The sequence below is a fragment of the Coregonus clupeaformis genome, chromosome 9 (genome assembly GCF_020615455.1).
Source record: "Coregonus clupeaformis isolate EN_2021a chromosome 9, ASM2061545v1, whole genome shotgun sequence".
Taxonomy (NCBI): domain Eukaryota; kingdom Metazoa; phylum Chordata; class Actinopteri; order Salmoniformes; family Salmonidae; genus Coregonus; species Coregonus clupeaformis.
Window position 1 is genome coordinate 18,512,331 of NC_059200.1, and position 18,875 is coordinate 18,531,205.

The 18,875-nt window shown below is 47.1% G+C and overlaps 1 protein-coding gene across 12 annotated transcripts in view; it reads right to left on the reverse strand.

Annotated features, from left to right (window-relative positions):
• The window catches only part of nedd4l (NEDD4 like E3 ubiquitin protein ligase), a 101,934-nt gene that overhangs the window by 24,442 nt on the left and 58,617 nt on the right, over positions 1 to 18,875 (reverse strand). For 6 of the 12 annotated variants that reach the window (XM_041885376.2, XM_041885375.2, XM_041885377.2 and 3 more), the window contains 8 exons: positions 18,120 to 18,255; positions 17,686 to 17,898; positions 17,452 to 17,532; positions 14,300 to 14,359; positions 11,421 to 11,549; positions 8,786 to 8,947; positions 3,131 to 3,331; positions 1,467 to 1,544 (listed from right to left, as the gene is read on the reverse strand). In XM_041885376.2, coding sequence (XP_041741310.2) covers positions 1,467 to 1,544; positions 3,131 to 3,331; positions 8,786 to 8,947; positions 11,421 to 11,549; positions 14,300 to 14,359; positions 17,452 to 17,532; positions 17,686 to 17,898; positions 18,120 to 18,255 — 1,060 coding nt within the window. The remainder of the gene's footprint in view (positions 1 to 1,466; positions 1,545 to 3,130; positions 3,332 to 8,785; positions 8,948 to 11,420; positions 11,550 to 14,299; positions 14,360 to 17,451; positions 17,533 to 17,685; positions 17,899 to 18,119; positions 18,256 to 18,875) is intronic. The other 6 variants (XM_041885369.2, XM_041885368.2, XM_041885366.2 and 3 more) reach the window with 6 other exon arrangements.

Sequence of the window (18,875 nt, forward strand, 5' to 3'; positions counted from 1 at the left end):
TTGGAAATTGCTCCCAAGGATGAACCAGACTTGTGGAGGTCTACTATTTTTTTTCTGAGGTCTTGGCTGATTTATTTTGATTTTCCCATGGTGTCAAGCAAAGAGGCACTGAGTTTGAAGGTAGGCCTTGAAATACATTCACAGGTACACATCCAATTGACTCAATTGATGTCAATTAGCTTATCAGAAGCTTCTAAAGCCATGACATCATTTTCTGGAATTTCCCAAGCTGTTTAAAGGCACAGTCAACTTAGTGTATGTAAACTTCTGACCCACTGGAATTGTGATACAGTGAATTATAAGTGAAATAATCTGTCTGTAAACAATTGTTGGAAAAATTACTTGTGTCATGCACAAAGTAGATGTCCTAACCGACTTGCCAAAACTATAGTTTGTTAACAAGAAATATGTGGAGTGGTTGAAAAACGAGTTTTAATGACTCCAACCTAAGTGTATGTAAACTTACGACTTCAACTGTACATAATTTACACATACACAGATCCAGTTCAGAGAGGCCCAGCTCATGAGCTCCATAAGCACCAGACTTTAATTTAGAACGGAAAATGAATGTGATTATGCAACAAATGTTCCTATTGCATCGAACCGAATCGCATCGATTCGTTCCTCTAATCAAACCGAATTGTTTCAAACTAAAACGTATCGTTCCCTGTATCGTATCGAAGCCCATTTATCTAGATACGTATCGAATCATCTTGAAAGGGAAAGATGCACATCCCTAGTTATACCTAGCCAGTCTCTTTAGATCTACAGAGTTCCTCGGTGGTAGAGGCTAGAGATCGATTCACATTTGGAATTCAGCAATACTCTCATTTCACACTGTGCCCGCCCGGCTTGCTTCATTCCTACACTCAAAATCAAAAGGTAAAGTGTGCTTTCACTCCAAAGCTTTGCCAGGCCAGGCCATGACTTAAGCAGTTCTACAATAGCAACCTCAAAAAGGAGGACCAGGCAATATGTCAGCAGGTATTAATTAGGGCTCTGACGATACCAGTGTCGCAATATTTTTTCCATGGCAAAAATGAAAACAAGAAGCAGATCGCACTCTTTGGTCCTTTAAAAACCTGCTGCATGTAAAATATTGTGTGCTACAGCTTGGAAAATAAAGTAATGGGACTCTGTTTATCTAAAGAAGTTATATCCACTTCGTGTTTTGTTTCCTTGCCCCAATACTAACGAGTATGGTGATACTGGTATCGTCCCTGCCCTAGTTATAATCTTAGAACAGAAAATTATTCAAAGCAACAACAATTAATGCTGCACATTTTGTACATTGATGATTTCACACCATTCTGTAAAGGTGATATGTGATTGTTTCATGTTTACATTTTTTTTACATTAAGATATTGCAGAGGAAAGGTGAGCTGGAGAGTGCTTGGTCCTTCAGGATATATAAAGATTATGAAGGGCTTATAAAGGGTTCATAAGAGGTTATGAACTGTACTTACAGGAAGAGGCCCCAGGTCACCAGGTTCCAGAGAGGCCTTTGTTCTCATGTGGACTGGATACTTCAACCTCGGGTCCTCCTGATGGGGAAAGAGGAGAAAAGAGGAGACGGAGAGAGAGAGAAAGGAGAGAACGAGAGAGAAAGGAGTGAGTGAGAATGGAGAGAGAGACAGAGGGAGAACCATCAGAATGTTAAAATCTAAATAATCCAATGTGCTGTCAATTTGACACAGGAGGGGGCAATCATTTAATTTCAGAGAGATAACTATCCACACAATCTTCCTTAACCACACAAAAATTAATTTCCCCACTTCGTCTGGAAGAAACCCCATTCAATACCATCTCTCCTATTACACTCGAATTGATTCATTTTTCTCAAGAGGTCCAACTACTGCATATGCTGAGTGGGGTTGACGAAATGAGATTGAGAATTGTTTTGATACTACTTTTGGACACCAGAGGTCAGCATCGCCCCCTTAGAAGACTATCCCCTGTCATAAGAACATAAAACAAATGGTTAGCATTATTATCAGACAGCAGCAGTTAACAGGGCCAAGGGGAAGGGGTAGGGCCAAGGGCCAAGGGGAAGGGGTAGGGGTAGGGCCAAGGGGTAGGGGTAGGGCCAAGGGGAAGGTCCAAGGGGTAGGGGTAGGGCCAAGGGGAAGGGAAAGGGGTAGGGCCAAGGGGAAGGGGTAGGGCCAAGGGGAAGGGAAAGGGGTAGGGCCAAGGGGAAGGGGTAGGGCCAAGGGGAAGGCGTAGGGCCAAGGGGAAGGGAAAGGGGTAGGGCCAAGGGGTAGGGGTAGGGCCAAGGGGAAGGCGTAGGGCCAAGGGGAAGGGAAAGGGGTAGGGCCAAGGGGAAGGGGTAGGGCCAAGGGGAAGGGAAAGGGGTAGGGCCAAGGGGAAGGGGTAGGGCCAAGGGGAAAGGGAAGGGGTAGGGCCAAGGGGAAGGTCCAAGGGGTAGGGGTAGGGCCAAGGGGTAGGGGTAGGGCCAAGGGGTAGGGGTAGGGCCAAGGGGTAGGGGTAGGGCCAAGGGGAAGGGAAAGGGGTAGGGCCAAGGGGAAGGGGTAGGGCCAAGGGGTAGGGGTAGGGCCAAGGGGAAGGCGTAGGGCCAAGGGGAAGGGAAAGGGGTAGGGCCAAGGGGAAGGGGTAGGGCCAAGGGGAAAGGGAAGGGGTAGGGCCAAGGGGAAGGGGTAGGGGTAGGGCCAAGGGAAAGGGGTAGGGCCAAGGGGAAGGGGTAGGGCCAAGGGGAAAGGGAAGGGGTAGGGCCAAGGGGAAGGGGTAGGGCCAAGGGGAAGGGGAAGGGGTAGGGCCAAGGGGAAGGGGTAGGGCCAAGGGGAAAGGGAAGGGGTAGGGCCAAGGGGAAGGGGTAGGGCCAAGGGGAAAGGGAAGGGGTAGGGGGAAGTGGAAGGGGTAGGGCCAAGGGGAAGGGGAAGGGGTAGGGCCAAGGGGAAGGGAAGGGGAAGGGGTAGGGCCAAGGGGAAGGGGAAGGGGAAGGGGTAGGGCCAAGGGGAAGGGGAAGGGGTAGGGCCAAGGGGTAGGGCCAAGGGGAAGGGGAAGGGGTAGGGCCAAGGGGAAGGGGAAGGGGTAGGGCCAAGGGGAAGGGGTAGGGGTAGGGCCAAGGGGAAGGGGAGGAGAAGAAGAACTAGAAGTATCAGTATCATCTCACCCATGTGGTGAGCCTGCTGTTGTGGTCTATGAAGAAGGGTCTTCCGTTGGGTGCTATCCTCATCTCCCACCCCGGGGGCAGGAAGCTCTGCTGGGACTGGTGTCCTGACTTGGGGGAGCTGTAGGGGGAGGGTTGGGGAGACTGGGGGTTGGAGAGGGTGTCCTTCACCGCCCGACGCACCGCTATGTTGTTGGCCGCCCCCTAGAGAAGGACAGAACCCAATTGGACAGATTCTAATGTGAATTAAGGACTCATATTGATGTCTTTACCTCCTGTGTGCACACACACCAAGGACATTCCTAGCAAGTAGCAACAATAGTGTTCTGATATCTACAGTCTTCCTAACTTCCTAATCACTTTTAAAGCAAACACGTTCAACTTAATTAGGCAAGTACCTAAATTCCCCTTAAAAACACATTCTCTTTCTGTTCCTTGATGATATCTGACTTTTAATACGAGAGAAAAGATTGTCTTAATTATTCTGTTATCTCCTATGAAAAGTGTTAATTACCACTTTGACAAGTTGAGGACTTCACCTCAATCTACTCTCTCTGTCAGTCTAAGAAAAACACCTCCCCAGTCCCTCCTCTTCCTTCCAATCTTTAATTAACTCTCCTACCAGTTTACCTCTCTAGACACAGTTCCGCCCCACTCTGAGCGGAGGCTGCCATTAAAACAACTTTTTTCATTTTGTATTTGCATTGTATTACCGTGCCAACTGCTAATTGAGCCAACAACCTTGATCACCTGGTTTCTAAGGTAATGCAGCATAATACATGTGACGTGAGGCCCGTTAGTGTAATTAACTGTGGGCTTGCCAGCCTCTTCTGCCACCTTCTCTCTGTAGCGTCCGAACAGTTTGGACTACACACTAATATGACCCTTCTGTGGAAAGGTGAGACTCTCACGAACACGTACATGTCGGTTGTTTTGCTAGAACGCCCAAAAGCCTCACAAGACTCATCTTAAGGTCCCCGGTACCAGTTGAAAAAATGAATGGAAGTACAGTGCATTCGGAAAGTATTCAGACCCCTTGACTTTTTCCTCATTTTGTTAGGTTAAAGCCTTATTCTAAAATTGATTAAATTGTTTAGTTTTTTCTCATCAATACACCCATAATGACAAATCAAAATCATGTTTTTAGACATTTTTGCAAATTTATAAAAAATCTAAAATGGAAATATCACATTTACATAAGTATTCAGACCCTTTACTCAGTACTTTGTTGAAGCATCTTTGGCAGCAATTACAGCCTCGAGTCTTCTTGGGTTTGACCCTGCAAGCTTGGCACACCTGTATTTGGGGAGTTTGTCCCATTCTTCTCTGCAGATCCTCTCAAGCTCTGTCAGGTTGGATTTGGAGCGTCGCTGCACAGCTATTTTCAGGTCTCTCCAGAGATGTTTGATCGGGTTCAAGTCCGGGCTCTGGCTGGGCCACTCAAGGACATTCAGAGACTTGTCCCGAAGCCACTCCTGCGTTGTCTTGGATGTGTGCTTAGGGTCGTTGTCCTGTTGGAAGGTGAACCTTCACCCTAGTCTGAGGTCCTGAGCACTCTGGAGCAGGTTTTCATCAAGGATCTCTGTACTTTGCTCCGTTCATCTTTCCCTTTATCCTGACTAGTCTCCCAGTCCCTGCCGCTGAAAAACATTCCCACAGCATGATGCTGCCACCACCATGCTTCACCGTAGAGATGGTGCCAGGTTTCCTCCAGACGTGACGCTTGGTATTCATGCCAAAGAGTTCAATCTTGGTTTCATCAGACCAGATAATCTTGTTTCTCATGGTCTGAGAGTCCTTCAGGTGCCTTTTAAAAAACTCCAAGCGGGCTGTCATGCCTTTTACTGAGGAGTGGCTTCCGTCTAACCACTCTACCATAAAGGCTTGATTGGTGGAGTGCTGCAAAGATGGTTGTCCTTCTGGAAGGTTCTCCCATCTCCACAGAGGCAAGACCATAAGCAAATAGGTAAACTGGGATATGACTAAAGAGTTAATCAGGGTGATTTTTCCACAAGTAGACAGCTTAGACTGAGGTTTTTATACCACACAAAAAAAAAAAGGCCCATAATCTTTCAGAACACAACAACGTTCCCCTGAATATAAGGCTAAGCTCACACGCACAGACAACCCGACACACACACAGTGATGACAGAGGTTAACCTGATAGGGCCAACAGCTGCGAACCTCACTTAATCACGATTATGTAACATTTCAACATCACCCGAACACAGGTCACTGACACACCTTCTAGATGACCCAAAGAAACATTGCTCTGGTGCTCTCCTTCCGCCTGGATATCTAATACAGCACCCTCTATAACCTACAGTTGAAGTCGGAAGTTTACATACACTTAGGTTGGAGTCATTAAAACTCGTTTTTCAACCACTCCACAAATGTCTTAGTAACAAACTATAGTTTTGGCATTTACTTTGTGCATGACACAAGTAATTTTTCCAACAATTGTTTACAGACAGATTATTTAACTTATAATTCATTGTATCACAATTCCAGTGGGTCAGACATTTACATACACTAAATTGACTGTGCCTTTAAACAGCTTGGAAAAATCCAGAAAATGATGTCATGGCTTTAGAAGCTTCTGATAGGCTAATTGACATAATTTGAGTCAATTGGAGGTGTACCTGTGGATGTATTTCAAGGCCTACCTTCAAACTTCAAACCACGTTCATCTGTACAAACAATAGTACGCAAGTATAAACACCATGGGACCACGCAGCCATCATACCACTCAGGAAGGAGACGCGTTCTGTTTCCTAGAGATTAACGTACTTTGGTGCGAAAAGTGCAAATAAATTCCACAACAACAGCAAAGGACCTTGTGAAGATGCTGGAGGAAACAGGTACAAAAGTATCTATATCCACAGTAAAACGAGTCCTATATCGACATAACCTGAAAGGTCGCTCAACAAGCAAGAAGCCACTGCTCCAAAACCTCCATAAAAAAAGCCAGACTACGGTTTGCAACTGCACATGGGGACAAAGATCATACTTTTTGGAGAAATGTCCTCTGGTCTGATGAAACAAAAATACAACTGTTTGGCCATAATGACCATCGTTATGTTTGGAGGAAAAAGGGGTATGCTTGCAAGCCGAAGAACACCATCCCAACCGTGAAGCACTGGGGTGGCAGCATCATGCTGTGGGGGTGCTTTGCTGCAGGAGGGACAGGTGCACTTCACAAAATAGATGGCATCATGAGGAAGGAAAATTATGTGGATATATTGAAGCAACATCTCAAGACATCAGTCAGGAAGTTCAAGCTTGGTCGCAAATGGGTCTTCCAAATGGACAATGACCCCAAGCATACTTCCAAAGTTGTGGCAAAATGGCTTAAGGACAACAACGTCAAGATATTGGAGTGGCCATCACAAAGCCCTGACCTCAATCCTATAGAAAATTTGTGGGCAGAACTGAAAAAGCGTGTGTGAACAAGGAGGCCTACAAACCTGACTCAGTTACACCAGCTCTGTCAGGAGGAATGGGCCAAAATTCACCCAACTTATTGTGGGAAGCTTGTGGAAGGCTACCCGAAACATTTGACCCAAGTTAAACAATTTAAAGGCAATGCTACCAAATACTAATTGAGTGTATGTAAACTTCTGACCCACTGGGAATGTGATGAAAGAAATAAAAGCTGAAATAAATCATTCTCTCTACTATTATTCTGACATTTCACATTCTTAAAATAAAGTGGTGATCCTAACTGACCTAAGACAGGGAATTTTTACTAGGATTAAATGTCAGGAATTGTGAAAAACTGAGTTTAAATGTATTTGGCTAAGGTGTATGTAAACTTCCGACTTCAACTGTATATGGGTAATAAAACATTCTCAATCAAGTGGTGGCAGAAATCAAAAGACATCGTTAAAAAGACAATCTTAGAAAAACACATTCCACTGCCACGGAGTTCTCAGAAAGCGTATTATCAACACATTGAACTGAGAATATATGACACCATTTGTCATCTCTTAAGAAGCATCATAAAATGTTATTCTCAGCCATTCTATATTGCTTTCCCTTTTCAGAAAGTGTATACAAATGATTCAATGCCACAATAAGGCTTAACAAAGGGTATGACAGACAGAGATAACAGGGTGAGCTTTGTCCCACACATCCCATTCCCTTCCAGCCTAAAGCTTGCTTCAGATATTAAAGCAGTGACGCAGCAGAGCCACTCAATCTATTGTGACATACGTCCGCGACTTTTAGATGAGGTTGATACATGTAACAATGGGCTGTGTAGACTGTCACGTCTGTGGTTGTGGACTCTGGGAACCAGATTATATTTTCCGGAAGCTCAATTAAGACACTTCCTTCCACCCATAGCCTGGGGGCGAGGTTAACAGACAGGGGATGTAACAGAACCCTGTTGTGTGGTTTTATCAAATCACACATCAGAGCCGTCAGGTCCACCACATAATATTTCCCTCTTTTTTTTTCTTCTTACATCTGGTGCACTTTGGCTTATTGCATCATGTAACCAATAAAGTTGGGCTGTGCCCTATTGTCACAAAGCCTTGACCAATCACAGGTAAATGTGTCACATGGAGAACAAAAACAAAAGCTTTTATTGCATAAGCTACGTCCCAAATGTCCCCCTGTTCTCTATGTAGTGCCCAATTTTTGGACCAGAACCCAATACGGACTATGTAGGGAATAGGTTGCCATTTGGGATGTAGCCTTAGTTCACTCTGGGTGGAGAGATCATATGTTGAGGGGATTAGAAAAGGGAAAACATGTTTCCCTGATCACAGCTAAACCAAGCCATGCCTCACATGGTTCAACAGAGTCAGATTTCAGCCATTGAAATCCATTATGAAATTCAGATTACTGAATTGAATGACATTGCCTGAAGGTAGCGGTGTTTGTAAACTAAATGTACGCTTCAAAATGATCTTCAGATGAAAGACGCTCTCACACCGTAACATAAGATTAAACTGAAGGTGGTGAAAGTACTGGCAGATGAGGAGTAAATGAGGTAAATAGCATTACAATGGTCAAGGGAAGAGAGGAGCAGAGAACAGTGGCAGGCAGCAAGGCAGCAGAGTGTTACTGAACCTGAAAGAGACAGAGGCAGTTGAAAGGACATGAGAATGATAGAGGAAGGAAGGGAGATGGAAGAAGGGCTGAACCTGAAAGAGACAGAGGCAGTTGAAAGGACATGAGAATGATAGAGGAAGGAAGGGAGATGGAAGAAGGGCTGAACCTGAAAGAGACAGAGGCAGTTGAAAGGACATGAGAATGTTAGAGGAAGGAAGGGAGATGGAAGAAGGGCTGAACCTGAAAGAGAGAGGAGAGGTAGAAGGATATGAGAATGATAGACGGGAGGAAAGGAGATGGAAGAAGGGCTGAACCTGAAAGAGAGAGGAGAGGTAGAAGGATATGAGAATGATAGACGGGAGGAAAGGAGATGGAAGAAGGGCTGAACCTGAAAGAGAGAGGAGAGGTAGAAGGATATGAGAATGATAGACGGGAGGAAAGGAGATGACGGAACAAGGGAGGAAAGAAAGGAGATGTTGTCTAGAGGGCGGGTAGGGTGGTGGTGGTGCGCTCTCATCTCCAACAAAGAAGAGGAAGGAAGGAAGATAGATAGAAAGAAAGTAAGGAAGTCCTACAGGACAGGCTGGATAATCTCACCTCTAAGGGGGTGGACAGGGTAACAGTAGGGGAACTGAGGCTACGGGGGCGGCGTATTTGGGGTTCAATCGGGTGGCTGTTGTTGTTGGCGGCTGAGGAAGAGGTGGAGGCGGCTCCAGCTGCAGCCCCGGAGTCAGAGGTGCTCGCCTCATCTTCAGTGTGCTGTCAAGGAGAGACTTTTTAGTTAACACAGGTAGAAGGAGGAACAAGGCTTTGTGTGATAGACAGTTTACATTATAGGGAAGTTAAAGAGTAAGGAAGAGATGATCAGACAGAGGAAAGACCATTCATAAGAGTCTAACTTGAGATATGTGCAAACCACTACAATCTCCACTCAAATCTCCCATTCATCAATACTTAATACATCCACATTTCTCAAGTTACTATTTGGCAGAGGAGGAGGAGAGGGAGGAAGAGAGGAGGGAGGGAGAGAGGAGGGAGAAAGAGAGGAGGGAGAGAGGAGGGAGAGAGGAGGAGAGGAGGGAGAGAGGAGGAAGAGAGGAGGGAGAAAGAGGAGGGAGAGAGGAGGAATAGAGGGAGGAAGAGAGGAGGGAGAAAGAGAGGAGGGAGAAAGAGAGGAGGGAGAGAGGAGAAAGAGAGGAGGGAGAGAGGAGGAATAGAGGGAGGAAGAGAGGAGGAGAGGAGGGAGAGAGGAGGGGAGAGGGAGAGAGGAGGGGAGAGGGAGAGAGGAGGAGAAAGAGGAGGGAGAAAGGAGGGAGAGAGGGAGGAAGAGAGGAGGAGAGGAGGGAGAGAGGAGGGAGAGAGGGAGAGAGGAGGGAGAAAGAGGAGGGAGAGAGGAGGAATAGAGGGAGGAAGAGAGGAGGGAGAGAGGAGGGAGAAAGAGAGGAGGGAGAGAGGAGGAATAGAGGGAGGAAGAGAGGAGGGAGAGAGGAGGGGAGAGGGAGAGAGGAGGAGAAAGAGGAGGGAGAAAGAGGAGGGAGAAAGAAGAGGAATAGAGGGAGGAAGAGAGAAAGAGGAGGGAGAGAGGAGGAATAGAGGGAGGAAGAGAGGAGTAGAGGAGGGAGAGAGGAGGGAGAAAGAGAGGAGGGAGAGAGGAGGAATAGAGGGAGGAAGAGAGGAGGGAGAGAGGAGGGGAGAGGGAGAGAGGAGGAGAAAGAGGAGGGAGAAAGAAGAGGAATAGAGGGAGGAAGAGAGAAAGAGGAGGGAGAGAGGAGGAATAGAGGGAGGAAGAGAGGAGGATAGGAGGGAGAGAGGAGGGAGAAAGAGAGGAGGGAGAGAGGAGGGAGAGAGGAGGAATAGAGGGAGGAAGAGAGGAGGGAGAGAGGAGGGAGAAAGAGAGGAGGGAGAGAGGAGGAATAGAGGGAGGAAGAGAGGAGGGAGAGAGGGAGAGAGGAGGAGAAAGAGGAGGGAGAAAGAAGAGGAATAGCGGGAGGAAGAGAGGAGGAGAGGAGGGAGAGAGGAGGGAGAGAGGAGGAATAGAGGGAGGAAGAGAGGAGGAGAGGAGGGAGAGAGGAGGGAGAAAGAGAGGAGGGAGAGAGGAGGAATAGAGGGAGGAAGAGAGGAGGGAGAGAGGAGGAAGAGAGGAGGGAGAGAGGAGGGGAGAGGGAGAGAGGAGGAGAAAGAGGAGGGAGAAAGAAGAGGAATAGAGGGAGGAAGAGAGAAAGAGGAGGGAGAGAGGAGGAATAGAGGGAGGAAGAGAGGAGGATAGGAGGGAGAGAGGAGGGAGAAAGAGAGGAGGGAGAGAGGAGGGAGAGAGGAGGAATAGAGGGAGGAAGAGAGGAGGGAGAGAGGAGGGAGAAAGAGAGGAGGGAGAGAGGAGGAATAGAGGGAGGAAGAGAGGAGGGACAGAGGAGGGGAGAGGGAGAGAGGAGGAGAAAGAGGAGGGAGAAAGAAGAGGAATAGAGGGAGGAAGAGAGGAGGAGAGGAGGGAGAGAGGAGGGAGAAAGAGGAGGGAGAGAGGAGGAATAGAGGGAGGAAGAGAGGAGGAGAGGAGGGAGAGAGGAGGGAGAAAGAGAGGAGGGAGAGAGGAGGAATAGAGGGAGGAAGAGAGGAGGAGAGGAGGGAGAGAGGAGGGAGAAAGAGGAGGGAGAAAGAGGAGGGAGAGAGGATGAATAGAGGGAGGAAGAGAGGAGGAGAGGAGGGAGAGAGGAGGGAGAAAGAGGAGGGAGAGAGGAGGAATAGAGGGAGGAAGAGAGGAGGAGAGGAGGGAGAGATGAGGGAGAAAGAGAGGAGGGAGAGAGGAGGGAGAGAGGAGGAATAGAGGGAGGAAGAGAGGAGGAGAGGAGGGAGAGAGGAGGGAGAAAGATAGGAGGGAGAGAGGAGGGGAGAGGGAGAGAGGAGGAGAGGAAGAGAGAGAGGAGGAACAAAGAAGAGAGGAGGAGAGGAGGAAGAGCGGGACACAAACTCAAGGTGACCAGTGAAGGAACGCACCTAGAGTAAGACCTAGAGTAAGAGTAAGACCTAGAGTAAGACCTAGAGTAAGACATGCACCCACACTTTAAGACAGGACAAGAGGAAGGTGGGGGGACAAAGAGAACAGTGGAGGTTGTACCCAGGCCCAGAGAAACGCCCTAACGGAATGAGGACAGGAGAGGGGAGGAGGAGGAGAGCGACGTGGAGGAGTCAGCCCAGGCCCATGCAGTCTCTCTGTGCCCCAGGTGAGGCCTCTCTGTACCTGTAGGATAGGCTTGGTCCAGGTGGTGCAGCGGTTGTTATGGTTGACGTAATACGTGCGTCCCTTGGCATCCTTCCTCTCCTCCCATCCCGGAGGCAGGCCTGGTGTGGTCAGGGCATAGGCTGCCGACTGAGATTGAACCAAGCAAAGAGAAGCAAAACAGCAAGTTAATCACGCCGGACAATATGGCCACCTGGAAGAAACTGTTTGTGCAAACTGCATTTTTTTACACATTGATAAGAAATATAGAAACAGTGGGAGTGGCTTATTGACTAAAAACAGTACTGCAGTACAACACGTAGCAGAGTACTATTGTACTACAATACTGCTGCTCCTCAGAAACTCACAGAAGCAGGCCAGCAGAAGCAGGACAGCTTTAGAAAAAAAAAAACACACAATGACAAACAAACCACATAGAACAGCTTTCAAACCTGACATACAACCTAACATGTAAAGGTCCTTTGTAGCTCAATTGGTAGAGCATGGCGCTTGTAACGCCAGGGTAGTGGGTTCGATCCCCGGGACCACCCATACGTAAAAATGTATGCACGCATGACTGTAAGTCGCTTTGGATAAAAGCGTCTGCTAAATGGCATATTATTATTATTATAGTAAGACTGACTGACTCAAACATACATACATACAACCTAACATACAGTGCATTCGGAAATTATTCAGACCACTTGAGTTTTGTTACGTTACAGCCTTACTCTAAAATTGATAAAATAATTTTTTCCCTCATCAATCTACATACAATACCCCATAATGACAAAGCGAAAACAGGTTTAGAATTCTTTGCATAAGTATTCAGACCCTTTGCTATGAGCCTTGAAATTGAGCTCAGCTGCATCCTGTTTCCATTGATCATCCTTGAGATGTTTCAGCAACTTGATTGGAGTCCACCTGTGGTATATTCAATATATAAGATCCCACAGTTGACAGTGCATGTCAGAGCAAAAAACAAGCCATGAGGTCGAAGGAATTGTCCGTAGAGCTCCGAGACCGGATTGTGTCGAGGCAGATCTGGGGAAGGGTACCAAAAATGTCTGCAGCATTGAAGGTCCCCAAGAACACAGTGGCCTCCATCATTCTTAAATGGAAGAAGTTTGGAACCACCAAGACTATCTAGAGCTGGCCGCCTGGCCAAACTGATACATCTGGGGAGAAGGGCCTTGGTCAGGGAGGTGACCAAGAACCCAATGGTCACTCTGACAGAGCTCCAGAGTTCCTCTGTGGAGATGGGAGAACCTTCCAGAAGGACAACCATCTCTGCAACACTCCACCAATTAGGCCTTTATGGTAGAGTGGCCAGACGGAAGCCACTCCTCAGTAAAAGGCACATGACAGCCCGCTTGGAGTTTGCCAAGACACCTAAAGGACTCTCAGACCATGAGAAACAAGATTCTCTGGTCTGATGAAACCAAGATTGAACTCTTTGGCCTGAGTGCCAAGTGTCACATCTGGAGGAAACCTACGGTGAAGCATGGTGGTGGCAGCATCATGCTGTGGGGATGTTTTTCAGTGGCAGGGAGACTAGTCAGGATCGAGGGAAAGATGAACGGAGCAAAAGTACAGAGAGATCCTTGATGAAAACCTGCTCCAGAGCGCTCAGGACCCTTAGAATAGGGCGAAGGTTCACCTTCCAACAGGACAACGCAGGCGTGGCTTCAGAATGTCCTTGAGTGGCCCAGCCAGAGCCCGGACTTGAACCCGATCAAACATCTCTGGAGAGAACTGAAAATAGCTGTGCAGCAACGCTCCCCATCCAACCTGACAGAGCTTAAGAGGATCTGCAGAGAAGAATGGGAGAAACTCCCCAAATACAGGGGTATTGTGTGTAGATTGATGAGCGAAAAAAAGGTAATGTTTAATCAATTTTAGAATAAGGCTGTAACGTAACAAAATGTGGAAAAAGGGGTCTGAATACTTTCCGAATGCACTGTATATAGTAAGACTCACTCAAACCTTACATACAACCTAACATATATAGTATAGACACACTCAAACCTTAAACATGTACAACCTAACATATATAGTATAGACACACTCAAACCTTAAACATGTACAAACTAACATATATAGTATAGACACACTCAAACCTTAAACATGTACAACCTAACATATATAGTATAGACACACTCAAACCTTAAACATGTACAAACTAACATATATAGTATAGACACACTCAAACCTTAAACATGTACAAACTAACATATATAGTATAGACACACTCAAACCTTAAACATGTACAAACTAACATATATAGTATAGACACACTCAAACCTTAAACATGTACAACCTAACATATATAGTATAGACACACTCAAACCTAACATACAACCTAACATATATAGTATAGACACACTCAAACCTAACATACAACCTAACATATATAGTATAGACACACTCAAACCTTACATACAACCTAACATATATAGTATAGACACACTCAAACTGCTTATTACAGATGAAAATAAATCCCAGCAGGTGATGATGTGTGGACATATCGAGGGAGCAGCACAAACACACAAACACAACCACACGCACATACATGGACAACTACAAATACACATTCACAGCCACTGAACTCCATGTGAAGAAACGTGTGCACTTATTGACTTGGTAAGTGAGTTGAACTCTCCCATTGAGGGGTCACAACACAGAAGCAGGAGGGGAAACAGGTGGTCTAGTCATTACAAGTCCTATCTTCTTAACCACGTGTGGGACTGAACACCAGCTTGATACATAACGTTTTGTTGGGAGGGAGGGGGACAAAACTAAAACGGTGCAGAGAGAGAGAGGGTATTCATATGGCAGAGAGGTGCACTGATGCACAGCAGGTAGATATATGTACAGTATGTAGAATGGGACAACATTACCATGGGCTCCTCAACTCCAGTGACTGTTTGAGCTCTGGTTCTTCTGGTCTGGGAGCTCTGCTGGTAGAACACAGCCTTCTTTAGAGGGAGGCACACACTTTAGGGGGTGGGGGGGGCTGAGGCAGGGGTCAGGGACATGTATGACCAGTGATGCTGAGGCAGGGGTCAGGGATAGATATGACCAGTGAGGCTGAGGCAGGGGTCAGGGACATATATGACCAGTGAGACTGAGGCAGGGACAGATTTGACCAGTGAGGGTGAGGCAGGGGGGTCAGGTGGGTGATGTGTGGAGGAGCAGGAAAGACCGACACGGGGAAGGAGGTTACTTTAGAGTCAGACTGCCCAGAGGTTGAGGTGGGGGACAGTGGGGTGAGGAGTGAAGCGAGGGTCAGGGGGGATAGACTCCTGTGATGATAGGGACAGGAGTTGTGGAGGATACCCAAAGCAGCTGACCACACAGGAGGAAAGGTGAGGTAACGGGCACATGGAATCAGATTACCGTGGGTGGATTATAGTTGTGGATGATCATTGTTTGATTGGATTACGGGTTGAGAGTGACGCGAGTCAAGAAGAAGAGAAAGTAGTAGATAAACAGCTGAATAAAAAGCTTTCAAATGAGAGATCTGATATTGTTTTAGCAGTCTTAGATTAACCATAATCAATGATTGCAGAAAGACAATCAACATTGTTAAGCTTTCTTTTCTTTGAATATCATGTGAGATAGATCTGACTAGCACCACAGGTGTTAATGACGGCCGTGTACCAACTCACACAAAGAGAGGGGAACGCAAAGTGAGTTAACACTACCCACCCACTCAGCCAATGTCAAGGAGAAATAGTGTGACTGACTAATCTAGCAGGTTACAGACACAGTCATGCCAAATAACTCTTTCTTAATCTTTCTTCCTTCCTTCAATGCTTTTCTTTGTCATTACTAACACTCACCCTGTACCACCGACACTCACCCTGTACCACCGACACTCACCCTGTACCACCGACACTCACCCTGTACCACCGACACTCACCCTGTACCACCGACACTCACCCTGTACCACCGACACTCACCCTGTACCACCGACACTCACCCTGTACCACCGACACTCACCCTGTACCACCGACACTCACCCTGCACCACCGACACTCACCCTGCACCACCGACACTCACCCTGCACCACCGACACTCACCCTGCACCACCGACACTCACCCAGCACCACCGACACTCACCCTGCACCACCGACACTCACCCTGCACCACCGACACTCACCCTGCACCACCGACACTCACCCTGTACCACCGATACTCACCCTGTACCACCGACACTCACCCTGTTTCACCAACACTCACCCTGTACCACCAACACTCACCCTGTACCACCAACACTCACCCTGTACCACCAACACTCACCCTTTATCACCAACACTCACCCTTTATCACCAACACTCACCCTTTATTACCACCCTTTATTACTAACACTCACCCTTTATTACCACCCTTTATTACTAACACTACCCTTTATTACTAACACTATTTTCTTTATCATTATCAACAGTAACCCTTTTCTTTGTCATTAGCAACACTAACCCTTTTATTTGTCATTAGCAACACTATATTAACCCTTTTCTTTGTCATTAGCAACAGTAACTATTTTCTTTGTCATTAGCAACAGTAACCCTTTTCTTTGTCATTAGCAACAGTAACCCTTTTCTTGGTCATTAGCAACAGTACCTATTTTCTTTGTCATTAGCAACAGTCACCCTTCTCTTGGTCATTAGCAACAGCAACTATTTTCTTTGTCATTAGCAACAGTAACCCTTTTCTTTGTCATTAGCAACAGTAACTATTTTCTTTGTCATTAGCAACAGTAACCCTTTTCTTTGTCATTAGCAACAGTAACTATTTTCTTTGTCATTAGCAACAGTAACCCTTTTCTTTGTCATTACTAACAATAACTATTTTGATAAGCCTTACGGAGCAACATGGAGCTATATCGCACTCTTTACTGCATTTAAGACATTGGCCTACATTTCAAAAAGTACAAATAAAACACATTTTGCTGCCGTATAATGAACCAACAATCAATGTTCCCTCTAAGCTGCGTGCAGCTCCCCCAGGACTGCCATGCAGAATAAATATCAGCCAACGAGATTCAACTTCACACAACTTTCTAGAGTTTTCCCCGTTAGTTAACACTATCAACGTTTCCCTTTACTGTGGGAATTGTGATTGAATCAACGCAATATTAGCCACTTTCAATGCAACATACCGAAACAAAATGAACTATGCAAGACTTTAGTATGCAAAATTAACTTTGCACCAGACCTGGGTCAAATACTTAAGATGCACGTAATTGAGCTTGCATGGTGCAATGGAACCAATAGAGTAGTCTCAAAAGTGCAACCACCACCCACCTGGCACTCCAGGTAGGCTAGAGCAAACACTCAAAGTACTTTGAAAGATTTCAAATACTATATGAACGCAGATCTGCAACCTACACATGCTTCCTAGGAAAGTGTGTCAAACCAGTTAGAAACATGTGGTGATTGGATCTTGCCAGTCTAGTAAAAGCCTTATTCTGCTACTGTTGTAAAATCCTAGCTACCCACTCATTCCACTTACCACTCATTCACATCCTGTTGTTGTAAAACTCCTGCTACCCACTCATTCATTCAGGTCAGCGAGATAAAAGGCTGACATCAGCACCTGTGCTTTTCCCTTTAGAAGCCCTGGTTCCCTGGGCTACTGTGATTCAGATCTCTGTCTGGGAAGGATAGAGTTACTGCCACTGTTCCAGAAACACAGAGCCTGACACTGCAGAGTGAATCACCACCAGGCATTAAGGAATCCCAGTGAGCAGAGAGGAGGAGAGGACATAGGGAAGAGAGGGGAGAGAACAGGACAGGAGGGAAGGAGAGGACAGGACAGGAGGGAAGGAGAGGATAGGAGGAGAGGACATGAGGAGGAGGAGAGGGGAGAGGAGAGGAGGACAGGAGAACAGGAGGAGCTGCCTGTGTAGTAAAGGAACAGGAAGGCAGAGGAGGAAGAACAGAGGAGAGGAGGAGAGGAGAACAGGAGGAGCTGCCTGTGTAGTAAAGGAACAGGAAGGCAGAGGAGGAAGAACAGAGGAGAGGAAGAGAGAGAGAGCGTATCGTACCGCTGGAGGAGGAGGCTGGGCCTGGTCACTGACCCCATCTGTCATACTGGAGGAACGCAGTCTGGAGGAGCGATGACTCTGCTGAGGGGAGACAGAGAGGGATTGTTTTCTTATGACTTTTTGGCATCAGAACAAATTGGTGTTTTCAGACATACTGGAATGGTGCTGATGAATGAGGTTAAAAAGTGGTGAATTGCCTCCAACACTAGATTCAAACAGGTCAGTGATTCTCACCACAGCAGAGGCTTGGCTGGGGGCGGCCACCTCTCCGTTGATGTCAGGCGGGGGGCCGGATGGGGTTGGAGAGAGAGACAGGCGCAGGTTGATCTCCTCTGAGAACTCCTGGAGGGCCGGGGGGTCCGGCGTTTGGGGGATGGGCGTCGCCATTGCGGAGGAGGGGCCAGTTAGGAGGCCGTCTGGACTCTCTTCAGTGATTGGCTCCCACGACTGTGCAGAGAGAGAGAGAGTGTACTGTACCACTGACTGGCTTGGAAAGTCATTCTGTATTCTGCAGTAAAGATAAGGCATTGATCCATTAACCTATTTTAAGTAAAAATGTAGGCGTAATATTGTCCTGGTATGTAGCAATAGATGTCCTTGGATTTATGAATATCTTGATTAAAACATATTGTACAGTCGAGGGGTCAAAGGTCAGGGATGAGACTCACATCTTCCATGTCTCTGGGTTCTATGTGTTCGTTCTCCAGGTCTTCAGAAATGTGTCGTCTGGACCTGAAAACCCGGTGGGCCTGGATGCTGTTCGCACGCTGCTGATTATCATTCTCCACCTCCGAAACATCATCCCTGTAGAGAAGAGACAATGAACATTTTACATGTTGGTGTACAGAGAGCACAAGAGAGGACCTAGTACCGAGCCCTGGGGAACACCAGAGGACCTAGTACAGAGCCCTGGGGGACACCAGAGGACCTAGGACAGAGCCCTGGGGGACACCAGAGGACCTAGTACAGAGCCCTGGGGGACACCAGAGGACCTAGTACAGAGCCCTGGGGGACACCAGAGGACCTAGTACAGAGCCCTGGGGGACACCAGAGGACCTAGTACAGAGCCCTGGGGGACACCAGAGGACCTAGGACAGAGCCCTTGGGGACACCAGAGGACCTAGGACAGAGCCCTGGGGGACACCAGAGGACCTAGGACAGAGCCCTGGGGGACACCAGAGGACCTAGTACAGAGCCCTGGGGGACACCAGAGGACCTAGTACAGAGCCCTGGGGGACACCAGAGGACCTAGTACAGAGCCCTTCCAGGTAGGATTCTTCAAAGAGAATGCAAAGCCTGAGACACCCAGCCCTGAGAGGATGGAGAGGAGGATCTAGTGGTTCACGGCGTGGAAGATAACTATGTATGAAAGTATAGCAGCACGTACATGTTGCTGGGTCGTTTCCACTGTGTAGAGTGGTTGT